The sequence below is a fragment of the Silene latifolia genome, chromosome X (assembly GCF_048544455.1).
Source record: "Silene latifolia isolate original U9 population chromosome X, ASM4854445v1, whole genome shotgun sequence".
In the NCBI taxonomy this organism is placed as follows: Eukaryota; Viridiplantae; Streptophyta; class Magnoliopsida; order Caryophyllales; family Caryophyllaceae; genus Silene; species Silene latifolia.
In genome coordinates, this window is record NC_133537.1 from 9,935,657 (window position 1) to 9,952,517 (window position 16,861).

Sequence of the window (16,861 nt, forward strand, 5' to 3'; positions counted from 1 at the left end):
AATATGCAGTCAAAACTCAAGAGAAGATGAAACTTCTTACAATTGAATTTGATTTTGAGTTCATGACAGCAAATATGCAGTCAAAACTCGAGAAGATGAAACTTCTTACAATTGAATTTCACACCCGTGAAACAAAAACCGAAATCTTCTGCATAAATTTTTTACTGTCGGTCGAGAAAGAGCAAAAGGAGTCGAGATTTTTGCAGCAAAAAACGCGGAACTTAGTTCATATCCAGATTCTGGTTATTTATTATATACAACATAACCCAGCAACACTAATAAATGAGCGCTAATCTGAAGTACATATGAGACAATATGCGTCACTATGTTAGCAAGTAGAGACGATTTGAGTACAACCAATTTTAAATAGCGTTACATGATTCAGATCACGCGATACAAAATCAGCCTCCAAATCTCTGTAATTGATTCAAAGCCGATTAGAAGTACAGGATAATGTGCCTGACAGCAATTTTATGATCTCACTTTAGCAAGTCGTGCTCTTATTGCTTCCAGTTCTTCCTCATCATCTACACCCTCGGCAATTGGTTCTTCATCCTGCAAGACATGCAAAGAGAGGCTCCAGCCATGCTAAACAAATAAAAAGCGTTAAACTTAGATGAAAGAAACGGATGATAGACTTGCCTTTACACTAGTGCTCTGTGCAGGCGCCTTGTTCTTCACTCTTCTTGCAGCAACCGGAAGTTGTGCAGTAGTCTCTGTTGCCAGTTCCGTCAAGACCTTCTCAACCTCTTCCTCTGTCTCCTCTTCTATGTCTTCGGAGTCCAATGCATCGTCAAGAGCCTCATTAACAAATTCTTCAATAACTCCAGCCTAAGAAGATTAACTACTTGTGTTATGTTTTAACATATTGGCAAGTCGGGTAACCTAATGATGTACACGCAGACATCAGAGCCCCACAAGACATCAAGCTCTGATCCAGAACAACATCAGGAACCTCACGTACAACTTCTTACGCGAACAAAAGCGCACAAGATTAATGAATCAATCCCCAAACAAAGCTCTCACATTTGCGTTGCGTTTGAAAAGTTCAAAAAGACTAAACTTCCCGACCTAATCGTTTTAAGTTTGAAAAGATACCTTGACCATCTCTTTGCTGAACTCTTGCATAGTGACAGCTACTTGTGGAGCCTTCATGAGATTATTAACAATTTTCATCACCTCTGCACTCTTTTGTAAATGACCCACTGTACGAGCAATTGCTGTAATACATCCCAAAATGAATTAGTATACCAAGATATGTTGCTGGCCGTAAACATAGGAAGGAATACCACACGGCTGAAAGCTTAAGGAAAGTACAACTTCATCAGAAGCTGAAAGACCATGAAATCCGGGATATGCAATACGACGTAAAAATAGTTTGCTTAGCTTTAATGAACATGCACATAGGGACCAACTCTCATATGTATTCCGAAGGAAGTCATTTCAATGAATCACATAACTAATAAAATGTACGAGTAATAAATAGGAAGAATCAACGTACCAACACTTTCTCCAAGGTGCATCGATATCGAGTTCAGTTGAGCTTTATTCTCATACAGGCGATTGACAGTTTTCCTTGATCTGACAATTTCTCTGGCAAGCGACTGATACAATAAAATACCAAAAAACCTAGTTAGTAAAGGGTGCAAAATGTGAAAACCATGCAATTGTTGGAAGGGGAGCGTAAATCTCTACACGTGAAATGTAAATAATCACATTATCACTTCTTCAGAACTTGAAGCATCCTCAAACATTAGTACATAAAATGAAACTGTGCACTTGAAAAAATAGGTACGCGGTATAAAAAATTTGGTTCTCACGCAATAAAGCTTGCTACAGTGATAAGACCTTCCAAAGAAAACCTAAATAAACTCGATGCAATCTAGGTACATGCTCTAGGTTTATTAGGTTCAACCCCAATCAAGTGATCATCCAAACAAATACAAAATGCCGATAGCCGGATAGATAAGATCGAATACAATATCACAGTCACAGCTTAAGCAAAAGTATTACTAAGGAGATTTCCCAAAATTTTGTGCTAGCCAAGAAAGGGTAAACCATATTTAAGGCAATTTGATATTTATCTGTCTAAACAAACTTTTAGAGATAAAATGACCAGACCAGGCACTCCTAACTCGTAAGTATGAAAGAAAAGAATATCCTTTCGTAAATACACAATACGTCAGAAAGAGGAGTACGGGAAGGTAAATAATATTTCCCCAAACCCGTTTATACTCTCCCCATCTTACTTTAGTGGCTGCCAAACAATGTCCGCTTTAAAGGACATTTTCTCATAACATACAATAGGTAGGCACACATTATCAAAACTAATAATTAGAGGAAAGTAACTATGATTGATCACACATGACAAACTTTATTCGCTATCTATCTATGCATTTGGAAAATCAGTGATCGGACTCAACATCAGATGACAATCAAGGTCAAAAGGAGACGATATAATGAGGATGAGGATAGTAATAAATAATCATAACTTGACAAATAATGCTAGTACCTTAGCAGAACCCATGTCATTTCTCTTTGCAGCTTCTCTGATCGCCTTCTGTACACCCTTTTCTTCCCTCTCGATATCTAAACATTCACACACAAATCAAATTACGCTCTACGCATGAGCATCCCAACTTCAAAGATCAAATCTTTCTTATGTACCAGCAACTCAAAAGGATTCAACACAATGAAAGAAAGGATAAACGTGCCTCGTACTTGACGTTCAATATTTCGACACTCTTGACGAAGCTTCCTTTGCCAATCTCTTAACAACTGCTGAGGATTTGGTTTTTGACCCAACAAGCTCTTCACTTTATCCATCTCTTCCTATTACTATATCTCTATATCTCTATATCTCTCAACTAAAAACAAAATCAATAACAATAATATTACACTTTGAAAGTTTGAAGAACTTAATTAACAAAAATTATGCTAACCCTACGTTACAAATCACTAGTTCAATTGTTAAATTGTCAAATAATGAACATTCTCAATTCCAATATAAACCCAATTCAATTTTTATTAATATTACACTTAGAAGAACTTAATTAACACACTAATGATCATTCTCAATTCCAGTAAAAACCCAATTCAATTTTTATTAATATTACACTTTGAACAACGAAATTAACACAAATTATGCTAACCTTAAATTACAAACCACTAACTCAATTGTTATGATCATTCTCAATTCCAGTAAAAACCCAATTCAATTCATCAAAAAATAACATAATATATGATACACACATGCCCAATAACACAAATTATTTGATCTAATCATTGGAATCGAACAAAATTGCCAGAAATAAATAAAAATCAAATCTTTATCAATCAATAAATCAAAGAAACAGTTCAATTCTAATTGACGAGATAAACTATATATCATGGGAAACAAATAAAATGGAAAATAAAAATAATAAAAGGGAAGTAGAGGAGAGAATACCAGAGCAAGAAAGCAGAGTAAAAAAGAGGGGAAATTCAGGAAAGTGGGTGTTTATTTGTTTGCTTTGGTGACAATCTAAGCAACCACTTCCTTGGTTTTTCTGGCCTTGTTTTTGGAACGAACCGGTTTTAGTCTAGTGGTGTCGAACTGTCGATGGGTGAGAAATGAGTATCGTAAAGAATTTTCATTTAGGCATCGGAGGTTCGAATCCTCGAAAGTTCCAAATATTTGTGTAGGTCGGTTTTATAAATTATACACGAATATTGTTAAATCATCTACTCGTATTAATTATATCAGAACAATCTTATAAAAGATGGTAATTAAGAAATTTTATAAAGTTATTTGAGTAAAATGATAGGTGATTTTATAATCATCTTGTATAAAGTTGTTTAGAAAAAATTAACTTTTAATATGTGAGACTAATATGCTTATCTATACAAGCACCCTGTTTTTTTGGACTTAAAGTCACTTAATTTCAGTTCACTTCAGATCCTATAAGTTGATTCATTTGATTCGAGATCCTATAAGTTTGATTCGAGATCCAATAAGTTGATTCGATTCGATTGAGATCCTATAAATTTAGTTCAGAAAAGCTATATACGGAGTATTATTTTTAAAGACCGATACAAAAACATTTGACATTAATTATTCGATACATACATTATTATTTAAAAAAAAATCACTCATCTCATTAATAATTTCAGCGTCACAATAGATTTGGGCATGTTTGATAAAAAGCGGAATAAGGCCATGTATTAGGTATGAAACAACATAGTCAAAAACATTTGGCGAGGCAATTGATCCGTTGTTGAGAGTGATAGTGAAGATGAAAGTGATGAGAATTATGATAATGTGGAAATAAATGGTTAGAAAAAAAGATATAATATGTGATTTATTTGTTATCGTAATATAATCGTAGTATAATGTATGAACAAATCAATGCATATAAAGCGGAAAAATGTTATTATTTTACCTTGTATTTTAGACTATAATTTTTTTTATCAATGTTCTCTCTTGGCAAGTAATAATAATAATAATAAGGGTAAATTGATATCTTATACCTAGTATAATATCATTTTTTAAATCTTATACCTAAAATAATTTTTTTCCAAAACTTATACCTAAGATCCCAATTTCTTCCAAACTTGATACCAAGTTACATTTCCGGTGAAAACAATGACAAAGTGACCATTTTGCCCTTACCTTTTAACCCATCTTATATTCTCACCCCCCCAATCCCCATTCAAAACCAACAATTTATACGACCACTTTAACCCATCAAAATTCACGGCCACCACCCTTACCAGCGACCTCTCAGCCACCGCGTCATAGGCGACCTCCCTCTTCCTTTCCCCATTTGCGGTTTTGCGTCACGTCCTCATTCAGCCACGAGCAATTTCAAACTTCCCTACACTTCCGCCCATGACTCAGCCAATCGATTGCCATGGTAAAACGCAACCGCAAGAACATATGCACCCTCACCATCGCCCTTCTTCCATCGCCATTTGGTGGTGGGTTTCATGGTAGCTAGGTTTGTGAATGGTAGGTCACATCGGGAGTGTAGGCGTGCTTCCGGCGGTGTCGATGTTGGGCGATACTTGCGGATGTGTTGGTGCAGGTGGTGGCCGGGTCGATTGTGGTGGTGGGTGAGCGGTGTTGGGAGATGTGGTTCTGGTGCTAGGTAGTAATAGACTAATGGTGCGTGTTGGGCGGTGTTGATGGTGGTGTTAGATGGAGATGGTATTTGGCGGCGGCGGTGGTGTTTGATAGAGGCGGTGTTGTTAGATGGTAATGGACCGTACTATTGGGCGGTGATGGCGACGATGTGGGGTGGTGATGGCATTGGGCGATCATGGTGGTGGTGTTTGGGGGTGATGGTGAAGTGTTGCAGGTTGAAACATATTAGGTGAAATTGATTAGGGGCAAATTTGTCAAACAACACTATATTTTATCATTAAAATTTGATTTTAGTCGGAATCAGGACATTTTTATTGCCGGAGGTGAAATTTGGTATCAAGTACAAAGAAAAACAATAAGTTAGGTATAAGTTTTGAAGAAAAATTATGTTAGGTATAAGATTTAAAAAATGACATTATATTAGGTATAAGTTATCAATTTACCCTAATAATAATAATAATAATAATAATAATAATAATAATAATAATAATAATAATAATAATAATAATAATAATAATAATAATAATAATAATAATAATAATAATAATAATAATAATAATAATAATAATAATAATAATAATAATAATAATTGATGGGGCATATTCTCGCACCGCCGACCGAAAGTCAACATATTGAGCGAGGTCAAAGCTAAAAGACGACAAGTCAACATATTAACAAAACCCTAACCGGCAAAGCCCGGCTGTGTCACTGGTCTCGGCCCGAACTAGCCGGCCGAGAGGCATATCCGTGTACTCACATCCAGTCCCCTCGGTGGCGAGTCAACCAGCTCTACCTACTGTCATGGGTTCGGCCGAGGGTAAGATAGTCTTTCCACCGCTAGCCACTTGGCCACTTGGCACCACGTGACAAAAGGTGAAAGTTTATAAATACTCCACTTCTCTCATTGAGAAAAGGATCCGAATATCATCTTAATCTGGTATAAACTCACTTATCTCTCTACAATATACTTTGCCAAGTTAACACACAACTTATCTCTTTAAGTTTACTGACTTGAGCGTCGGAGTGAGTACGCTCGGTACCAAGCCGAGCCCTCAGTTTGTTCATCTTTACAGGAGAGAGCGAAAGGAAGAGACAAGCAACGACGTCATTCTACAAGCTTAAGTGGTCATAATCCTGCTCCGGAATTACACCCGGAACAATTGGCGCCATCTGTGGGGAATAGATACTAAAAGCTAGTCACCTCCCTTACAAAAAAAAAAAAACAAAAAAACCCATTCAGCAAGCTAAGAAGATGTCAAAGCAACAAGAAACTGTGAGTGAAGGAACTGCATTCTTCCAGGATGACACGTTCCACAATTCTGAGATCGGGCAGTCCCCCACCGGCCGAGTCACTGAACCGGCGTACGTGATGCCAAAAGAGCCAGAAACACCGCTGCCTACCGACCAAGTCACTGTCATGGGACATGTGGTCGATGCGGCCAAATTAAAGCTATTCCTGGACCTGATGGGTAGCACGCCGATTACCCCTTGTCACGACGACGGTGACGGCAACGCATCCACAGGTGACCAGGGCCCATAAAGTGACCCCGAACAACTTGTCCGGGGCGATACAAAGTGCTGGCCGTGCTAAAACGCCAGCAGAGCCCGTGGTGCCAGTGGCAGACCTGAGTCCTTCCCCCACTCGCGGAAGGACAGCGTCGCCGCGACAACAACGAGGCCACCCCCGAAGGAATGAAAGAAGTCCGACTCACCAAAGTCGGACAACAAGAAGCCCTTCCCGCCAGAGGGAGAGAAGCCGGACTAAGGTTGCGAGGAGCCGATCGCCACGTGTCATTCGACACGTGGTCAGACAGCCCCTCAGTGCCTATGTCCTCGAAGTCCCTGTGCCGACTAAGCTGAAGCTGCCGCCCTTATCATACAAAGGAGATAGCTACCCAACCGACCATGCCGAGGCTTTCGAGTCGTACATGTCGGTATGGGAGCAACCTGATGAGGTGTGGTGCCGAGTCTTCCCAACGACCCTGCATGGGATGGCTCAGAGTTGGTACAAGGGGCTACCTAATGGCTCGGTATACTGTTATGCCGACCTGAGAGACAATTTCATAACCCAGTATGCTTGCAACAAGAGAAGGGTCGTGGAAACATCAGATCTCCTCACTATCCGACAGGGGAAGGACGAGTCCCTCCGAAGCTACGTGAAGAGATTCGACGCTAAGGTTCAGCAGATCCGAGAGATGAACACTGAACTGGCGGCCTTCGCACTGATGAAAGGTCTCCCGAAAGGCGAGTTCAAAAACGAGTTGATCAAGTGTGAAGACTTCAACCTAGACTCCGCCAGAAAGATGGCCGACCGAGCCGTAAAGGTGGAGGACTATCACAAACCCTGGGTAGGCCACAGTGAAGCTGGGCACCCAGAGAGGAAGAACCGCCGGGATAACATAGATGAAAGTCGCCGTGACGGGAATAGGTCACGGCCTGAGAGATTTAATAGGAAACAAGACACTCGGCGGGCGCGGGGAGTTCGGGACCGTACAACCAGAAGCGGTACAGTAGTCTCACCCCCCTGGTCGCCTCTCCAGCCGAGATCTTCACCCTAAGCAAGAATGATGGACAGAAGTGGGTAAGGCCCCCAAGGCGAGGAGGGACGGTGACGCAAGCCAGTTTTGCGAGTACCACGGCCACACCGGCCACAAAACTGACAACTGCAGACATCTGAGGAACGCCATCGAGGAGCTAATCCGAAAGGGGAGCCTCAGCAAATATGTAGCTGGAGGCCCAGGAGCGAGCGCCGACGGGGCGAATAGAAAATCCGTTTTCCAACGGATGGGAGTAATCCAGGTTGTCATCGGGGGGAACGAGAACGGTGGGTCAGCTAATGGGCACAAACGGCACCTGAATGAGCTATACCAAGTCATCAACTTTGTGCCCAAAACAGCGATCCCCGCTTCCACAATCCCCGATATAACCATTGGAAAGAAGGACTACGAGGGAGTCGTCGCCCCGCACAGCGACCCGCTTGTAGTCCACCTGGATATAGCCAACCACTTGGTAAAAAGGTGCCTGATTGACACAGGCGCCTACACGAACATCATGTTCAGGGAGTGCTTTCTTAATCTCGGTCTGAAGATTGGAGACCTGAGCCCCTGCGCTAACCCGCTATACAGCTTCTCTGGGGCCGGCGATGATGTTCGGCCAAGCGGACGCGGCTAAAAATGTTTTATCTGAGTTCGTGGTTATTGATGGTTCGTCTGCCTACAATATTCTCATAGGCCGAGTCACTTTGAGCGAGGCCGATGCAGTGATGTCCATCCGGGCCCTGACATTGATGTACGTCTCGGACCGGGGGGAAGCACAAAAGCTCGTCTCAAAGGACGAGAGAGATGAAATAGTCAATGTCCAAGTGTCTGCCAGGGGGTGCAACATGCAATCCCTCAAAGTGGCGAAAAAGTCGGAGAAAGGGAAGAGCCCATCCTTGCAGCAGGAGGGTGATCCGATGAACACTAACGTCGGCATGGTCGAAGGAGCCGAGACCGAGGAAGTGGAAATTGACCCAGGGCGCACCGTAACTGTCGGTGTCGGCCTGGAGCCAAAATTCAGAGCCGATCTCCTAGACCTACTGAGGAAGAACAAAGATGTCTTCGCATACTCAGCCGCCGAGATGTCAGGCATGAGCCGGGAGGTGATCGTTCACAAGCTGAACGTACTCTCCACCGCTCGGCCTGTCAAGCAGAAGATGAGGAACTCCTCGGCCGAGAAGGATGAGGTCATCAAAGCTGAAGTAGACAAATTATTAGCGGCGGGCTTTATCATGCCTTGTACTTACCCTGAGTGGCTAGCAAATGTTGTAATGGTGAGAAAGTCGTCAGGGGCGTGGAGGATGTGTGTTGATTTTACCAATCTTAATAAAGCGTGCCCTAAAGATTGCTATCCCTTGCCTCGAATAGATAGTTTAATTGACGCAACGGCGGGCTACACTATGCTAAGCCTGCTAGACGCCTTTTCAGGGTATCATCAGGTATTCATGGGCGAGAAAGACATGCCTGAGTGCGCATTCATCACCGGTAACGGCACATACATGTATAAAATGATGCCGTTCGGTTTGAAGAACGCTGGCGCAACTTACACTAGGTTGGTGGACAAAGTGTTCCAAAATCAAAAAGGGCGAAACATCGAGGCTTACGTCGACGATGCTATTGTAAAAAGCAAGTCTGACAGCGAACACTTGGCCGATTTGAGCGAGACATTTTGTTCACTAAGGAAATATAAAATGAAGCTTAACCCAAATAAATGCATCTTCGGTGTCCGGGCCGGCAAGTTCCTCGGCGTGCTTGTCAGCGCCAGGGGAATTGATGCCAATCCAGAGAAAATCCAAGCAATACTAGACCTACCGGAGCCGAGAAATCGAAAAGAGGTTATGATGCTGACCGGAAGGATGGCGGCCTCGCCCGCTTCATCTCTCGGTCGGCCGACAAGAGCACTCCGTTCTTTAAAGTGCTGAAAGGAAATAAAAACTTTAGATGGGGGGAGGAACAGAGCACGGCTTTCAAGCAGCTGAAAGCCCACCTTCTGATACTACCGACCCTGTTCAGGCCGACGCTGGGGGAGACGCTATATCTATACTTAGCAGGTACCTCGGCCACGGTCGGTCGTAATCGTCGGGGAAGAAAATAAGCAAAGCAATACCCAATTTACTTTATCGCCCATACACGCTGGCCGCCGAAAGAAATTACCAACTAATCGAAAAGGCAGCCCTCGCCGTCGTCGTTGCCGCAAGGAAATCGAAACCCTACTTCGACGCAAGATCCGTGACGGTCTTAACCGACCAACCATTGGAGAAAGCGTTAGAAAAATTCGAAAAATCCGGCAGACTTATCAAATGGGCAGTGGAGCTCTCTGGCTTTGGCATTCAGTACAAGCCGAGACCTTCGATAAAGGGGCAAGCGCTTGCAGACTTCCTAGCCGAGTGCACATATCAAGAAGAATCATATCCCGGCGCGTGGGAAGTGTATACCGACGGGTCCTCCACGACGAACAGCTCAGGAGCCGGCATCCTTATCATCAGCCCTAACGGAGACGAGTTTGAGTACGCCTTGAAGTTTACCTTCTCGACCTCAAATAACGAATCCGAATATGAGGCGGTGATAACTGGAGTCGAGTTAGCTAGAGCTGCCGGGGCGGAGCACATTGTGTTGAAAACAGACTCGCTCCTAATAACTAATCAAATCAGAGGAGAGTATGAGACTCGAGACGATGAGATGGTAAGGTACCTGGAAAGGGTAAAAGCTGACACCTCAAAATTGAAATCTTTCCAAATACAGTGCATCCCCAGGTCTGAGAACAACCGAGCCGACGCTCTCTCAAAACTTGCCAGTTCAAGCATCAAGAATGTCGGTCGAACCGTCTTTGGTGGATATCGAAATGCTAAAAGTATCACCGAGACCGTCGGCATGGTGGGTGACATCAAGCCGAGACGACGTGGATGACTCCGATAATGAAATACAAACTGACAAAAGAGTTCTTGGGAGGACTCAGTCTGTCTCGAGAAGATAAGAAGGATCGCTGCAAAATACTTAGTGTTCGAAGGAGAATTGCATGGAAGGTCCGTAATAAGACCACTCTTGAAATGTGTCGGCCCAGCCGACGCGGAGCTTTATCTCGACAGAGATTCACGAAGGCATCTGCGGACATCACATGGGGGCGAGAACGCTAGCCCTCAAAGCTCTCCGAGCCGGCTACTTCTGGCCTACCATGCTGAAAGATTCCAGGGCCAAAACCAAGAAGTGCAAGAATTGTCAGATGCATGCTCCGGTAATACATGCTCCTTCCCGAGACCTGCAGCCAGTACTTAGTCCCCTACCATTTTCACAGTGGGGGATGGATTTATTAGGACCATTTCCGACGGCCTCCGGAGGAAGGAAGTACCTAATTGTCGCCGTTGACTACTTCACCAATTGGGTCGAGGCTGTCGCGGTACCTGCCAAGACCACGGCGGCCGTAAGAAAGGTGATTTGGGAGAACATCATAACTCGTTTTGGGTTGCCCCAAGTCATTGTATTTGACCACGGCCGAGAGTTTTGGAGCGACATGGTGATGAATTGGTTGGAAGAGCTCGATATCAAATTTGCATACTCCTCCGTCTGCCACCCTCGAGCAACGGCGGGCGGAGGCGACTAATAAAATAATACCGAACGGGTTGAAAAAGAAGGTTGAAGATCTAAAGGGAAGATGGGCCGATGAACTACCCGGCGTCCTGTGGTCACTTCGAACCACGGAAAAAGAAGCAACAGTGGTACATCCATTCCACCTAGTCTATGGGTCCGAGGCCGTCCCGCTAATGAAGCGGTGCCGAGCATTCGAACACAAACCTTTGACCCGATCGAAAATGAGGAAGGCCCGAGAGCCTCCTAGACTGGTCGAAGAAAGTCGGGACACGACACGGCTCAACTTGGCAGTGTATCAAAACCGAATGAGAAGAGCATACAACCGTAGGGTCCACAAAAGGGACTTAAGAGTAGGAGATCTAGTCCTGAGAAAGTCGGCCGCAACAAACAAAGGAAACATCCATGGTAAAATGACGGCCAATCGGGAAGGACCTACTGAGGTGGTTGAAGAAATGAGACCGGGACATACTGGGCTGACAGACATGGAGGGTGTGCCTCTAATGAGCCACTGGAACACATACAACCTTAGAAAGTATTTCGTATAGCGGCGGAGGTGTCCGAGACCGTAGTGGGCACCCCAACGCGTGATTATATCTTATGAAGAATGATCCAAGTTTTCCATCGAAATGCTTGCCCCCTCCATAGTCGTACCAAAGTAGACGCCATGGCCAAAGCGGGCAACACTAGTAGACGCCACGGCCAAAGCCGGCAATCACTACAAATGCGATTGATACTCGAAAGCGACCAACATGCTTAAGAACGTATAAGTACAGATTGAGAAACGCAACTGATCGCCTCGGCCAATCGGGAGTGGCAGAGGAAGCGATCAATATGTCTATAGATACGAATGCAATCGAGCCGTAACCTCGATTGCCTCGGCCAAAGCCGGGAGTGACGGGGAAACGACCGATATGCTAACATGTTTACAACAGCAGTTGGGAAGCGCAAATCTGACCGCCTCGGCCAAAGCCGGGAGTGGAGGAGGAAGCGACCGACATGCCAACATGTTGCTAAGCAAATTGGGGAACGTAAACCCTGCTGCCTCGGCCTGTTCAGGTGCAGCAGAGGGCACGACCAATATGCTAAAAACGTTTAAGTACAGTTGAGATACGCAATCCAACTGCCTCGGCCAAGCCGAAGGTAAAAACGAAAAAGCGGTCAATATGTTTAAAAACGTAAGAAGACAACTAAATGGAGGATGAGATCAAAGCCTCGGCCAAGCCGAGGGCAAATAAACAAACTTTATTAAAAATGTTTACAAGTGAGGGAAAACAAAGTCGACGGCCGTCTCCATAGGGATAGCCTAAACACAACCTACCAAAGTTTAACAAAAAAGAAGGAACAACAAAAGGTTACGAACATTAAGACTTGAAGCGCCAAAAGGATGGCAGGGAGGAAAGGCTCAATAGTTGGCCCCCGAACAGCTGAAGCTGTCCGAAGGGCCGGGTGAATCTGGTGACGACCGCCCGTCTCGCTATGCTTTTCTTGCTGCCGCCACCGGCAGCGAGTAGCAAAGCATCACCAACGGTGGGCGGCCCAGAGGACGGCTTGGCAGCTTCACTTGCCTTTGCCCTCTCAGCCTCCTCTCTGGCCTCCTTCACCTTAGCATCACGGGCCGCCTTCTCCGCAGCCTCCTGAGCGGCCTTCGCCGCCTTCGCCTCGGCCACGGCCTTGGCCTCCAGCAAAGAAGCAACCTTCTCATCCGTAAGCTTTGTCAAAATCTTGCCACGGAAAGGTGCCTTCAGGAAGGAGCTCCTTAATCGCATCCCCTGGTAGCATCTTGACTTGGTCCCGTCACAGGGCACACATGTCAGGGATGATGACGGTTTTAAGCATCTCAATATCCTTCTCCCTCTGAGCAAGGATAGCCTTTGTGCCCTTATGCTCCTTCGCCTCGGCCAAATGCAGGGACTTCCATCTTTCCCTCTGCTCAACCATGGCCGTGTAACCACCCTCAAGCTTGTTCCTCTCCTCCCGCAGCTTAGCGGCATCCGCCAACGCAGACTCAACCTTAGCTCTCTCGGCCAGGACCCGCTTCTCAGCTTCCTCCTTAAGCTTTCGCTCAGCGAGGAAGTCCTTCATGGTGGCCAGGAAGTCCTTCTTCGTCCTCTCGGCCTCCTTCTTAGCAGCGGCAAGCTCAAGCGTAAGCCGTTCGAGCGTAGGGGCAGTTTGAGCCACGAGCTTTTCTTGCTCGATAAGATGAGCGCCGGCTAGTTCAGCCCACTTCACCAGCCTCTTGGCCAACCTTATGCCGTCCGCCCTGAGCTGAACGGGGGAAACCTTCTCGGATGAGGAGTCGGCGGTGACATTTTTATCGCCCGTCGCACAGCCGCTTCTCCAATTGCTGTTCGGTGAGAACGATGGCGACGGCCGATCTATAAAAAATCCAGACAAAGCATCCATGTCAACATTCATTGACACATCAGAAAGCCTGTCATCAGGAATGCCTAAAGAACCTGCTAAATCCGAGCCATGGGTTAGATCCGTACCAGTCTTAGCCTTCTTGGACAGAGGGCCGGCTGACCCATTCTCTTTCCCTGCCTCGGTAACAACAGCAGCAGGCGTTGCTTCCTTCCTCTTATTTGAAGGAGGAGGACCCTCCAGAACGGTGACGTCCTCGTCAACATTCACGACCACCTTATCCTCTTGGACTGTGGGGATTGAAGATTGAGTTGGAGTCGACGTCGTAGCCGCCGTGGACGTTGTTTTTGGTCTCCGGCGCGGCACGTTACCGCCAATCTCCGCTTGAGTCGCCGCCGCATCCATTGCCTTCAACGCCTGCTCCATAAGTTCGTGATGGGCCGGTCTGCGATCACGCGGCGCGGCCTTAGGGTGCAGCTCAACGACTCTCCCGTCCTGGTCAAGTCCCAACTTGTTTAGGACGGAGACGGAGAGATCACGGCCAAATCGATCTGCAAGAGACAAAGTCAACAGTTAAGCAAAAGAAGTAAACCAAGGCTCAAGTACAGAAGCATAAAAAGCAAAGGTGGGCCTCACACCGACCCCACTCACCCTGGTTGAGGGCCGGTATGAGGCCGACGTGGCAAAGCGGCTCATCTTGAAGGACGATCTGCGTCGGAGGCATCCATCCCTTTGGCGTGCCATCCCTCTCAGCCTCGAACAGGCTCATTGGCCGCACTTCGTCCTCCTTAAGATAGACCTTCTTGGCGTCCATCTTAATCGACACGGAGACATATCTTTCATGCTCCCCCGACTCTCACACCGCAAATTGACGTGTGCTTATTTGGAAGGACCGGGGCAGTGGATAGTCCTCCGGAACCTCGACATATACCCACCGCCCCTTCCAGTCCTTGCAAGATGTCAGCTTGGAAACGGTGACATAACCCGGCTCGGTCTGTATGCTGTACCACCCCGTGCCTTCTAGGGTAGTCTGCCGAAGATGGTGGAGCCGGCGGAAGAGGTTCACCGTTGGGGCCTCCCCTTTAAAAAGACATAGCCATAGGAAGCCAATAATCGTCCTAATGGCCAACAGATGCAGTTGTGCCACGACGACATTCATGGCTTTGATTATGGTCGCGACGTGTTCATTAAGAGGAAATCGGAGCCCATACTCCAGATGCCTAATATATACACCTATACAGCCTTCGGGAGGGCAACAGACTGCCTGATCACCCTCAGGGACAATGATTCTATACCCCCTGCCGAAGGAGTAATGGTCTTCAAAAAGTTCAGGCCCGGAACAACTAGCGAACTTGTTCGTCCAAACACGATCGGGCTTAATCGATCAGGCTTCGCTGTGCCACAGGAAATGCGGCCTCTCTACATCAGAATGAGTCTTTTCCTCATCATCATCAAAATCCTCCAAAAATTTCTCATCAATTTCAGGAGAAAGCGATAAGCGCCCCCCGAACCCTATCGGGGTGACAACCAGTGGCTCCTGTTCACCAGGATGCGGCGGTTCGCCCTCCGGAGTAGAGGTACTAGGCGGAGCATCAGCAGCAGACATGGTGACAACAATTAATTAACAAGTAAAAAGTTGGGGAAGAATTTGTTTGTTTACCTTGAAAGAAAGTGTTACGCCGAGTAACGCTTCAAAGACTAGAGAGAAATTTCTTCGAAAAAACTAGAGAGAGGAAATTTTTTGAGAAAAAGAAGTTTGCAGGTCAAAATGAGGGGCATACTGCTCTATTTATAGAGCAAAGCCCATTCAGTGGACCAATCAGAGCAAAGCCCATGAAGCGTCCACCAATCAAGCACTGGACCACGTGTCAAGCATGCGACCACGGAATGTCAATCGACACAAAGTGACAAATCTTCTTCGACACGCTCCTTGGTATCTACTTGCTAACGGCCAGCCGATCAACCAAGCTTGGCAAAGACGGCCGGGGCAATCAAAAGCACACGGCATTCTCAACCTTGGTCTCGGCGGGCGCCATTTTCTTTTCCACATTCGATGTCCATTACACAACCATGTGGAGGGGGGATATGGTACGGCCTGAACAGAACCAAGCCGAGGAAGAAGTTCGACATGCGCAGAATACGCTCAACACTCATCGAAGGTCCATACCACGGCATAGACTACGCTGGGGGCAAATTGATGGGGCATATTCTGCACCCGCTGACCGAGTCAACATATTGAGCAAGGTCAAAGCTAAAAGACAGCAAGTCAACATATTAATGACCTTAACAAAGCAAAGCCTCGGCTCACTGTCACTGGGTCTCGGCCCAAGAACTAGCCGGAGAGAGAGGCATATCCGCGTACTCACATCGGTCCCCTCGGTGAGTAGTCAACCAGCCGCGCTTGTCATGGGTTCCTCGGCCGAGGGTAAGATAGTCTTTCCACCTGCTAGCCACTTGGCCACTTGGCCACTACGTGACAAAAGGTGAAAGTTTATAAATACTCCACTTCTCTCATTGAGAAAAGGATCCGAATATCATCTTAATCTGGTATAAACTCACTTATCTCTCTACAATATACTTTGCCAAGTTAACACACAACTTATCTCTTTAAGTTTACTGACTTGAGCGTCGGAGTGAGTACGCTCGGTACCAAGCCGAGCCCTCAGTTTGTTTATCTTTACAGGAGAGAGCGAAAGGAAGAGACAAGCAACGACGTCATTCTACAAGCTTAAGTGGTCATAATCCTGCTCCGGAATTACACCCGGAACAATAATAATAATAATAATAATAATAATAATAATAATAATAATAATAATAATAATAATAATAATAATAATAATAATAATAATAATAATAATAATAGTTAAGTTAAATAAAATAAAATTAAGTTAAGTTAGGCTCCTATAAGTTCAGTTCAGAAAAGTTCAGATCTTATAAGTTTAGTTCAATTCAGATCCTATAAGTTCAAATCAGTTCAGATCCTATAAGTTCAGTTCAGATCCTATAAGTTCAAATTCTATAAGTTCAGTTTAGTGCAGATCAGATTCGTTTCAGTCTAAAAGAACAGGGCTTAACCGGTAGGATAATCACTAATAGTCCTATAAATACCATTGCATGCGACAAGTTTAGTTTCAATATATACATTTATTCGTTAAATTTTTGAAGAGATGTGATCTCCAGTTTGTGAAATAATAATATTATTATTGAAAGTTAAGTTTTATAATCGACTTACTTTACCTACTTTTGTTTTTAC

The 16,861-nt window shown here is 45.1% G+C and overlaps 1 protein-coding gene across 1 annotated transcript; it reads right to left on the bottom strand.

Annotated features, from left to right (window-relative positions):
- Nucleotides 1-197: 197 nt before the first annotated feature.
- On the bottom strand, nucleotides 198-3,607 carry LOC141622792 (vacuolar protein sorting-associated protein 24 homolog 1-like). The gene is made up of 7 exons (XM_074438811.1): nucleotides 3,449-3,607; nucleotides 2,715-2,867; nucleotides 2,513-2,589; nucleotides 1,502-1,604; nucleotides 1,099-1,220; nucleotides 643-831; nucleotides 198-555 (listed from the first exon to the last, which is right to left on the bottom strand). Exons 2-7 carry the CDS (start codon nucleotides 2,824-2,826, stop codon nucleotides 472-474), a joined length of 687 nt encoding a protein of 228 aa, XP_074294912.1. The 5' UTR covers nucleotides 2,827-2,867; nucleotides 3,449-3,607; the 3' UTR covers nucleotides 198-471.
- Nucleotides 3,608-16,861: the final 13,254 nt, after the last annotated feature.

Excerpts from the sequence above, each read along its gene's own strand:
- LOC141622792 (XM_074438811.1), bottom strand. The coding sequence starts at position 2,826 with ATGGATAAAGTGAAGAGCTTGTTGGGTCAAAAACCAAATCCTCAGCAG. Across the intron at positions 2,590-2,714 it reads TATTGAACGTCAAGTACGAG|ATATCGAGAGGGAAGAAAAG; the intron begins GCACGTTTATCC and ends GTGAATGTTTAG. Across the intron at positions 1,605-2,512 it reads ATGACATGGGTTCTGCTAAG|TCGCTTGCCAGAGAAATTGT; the intron begins GTACTAGCATTA and ends TTATTGTATCAG.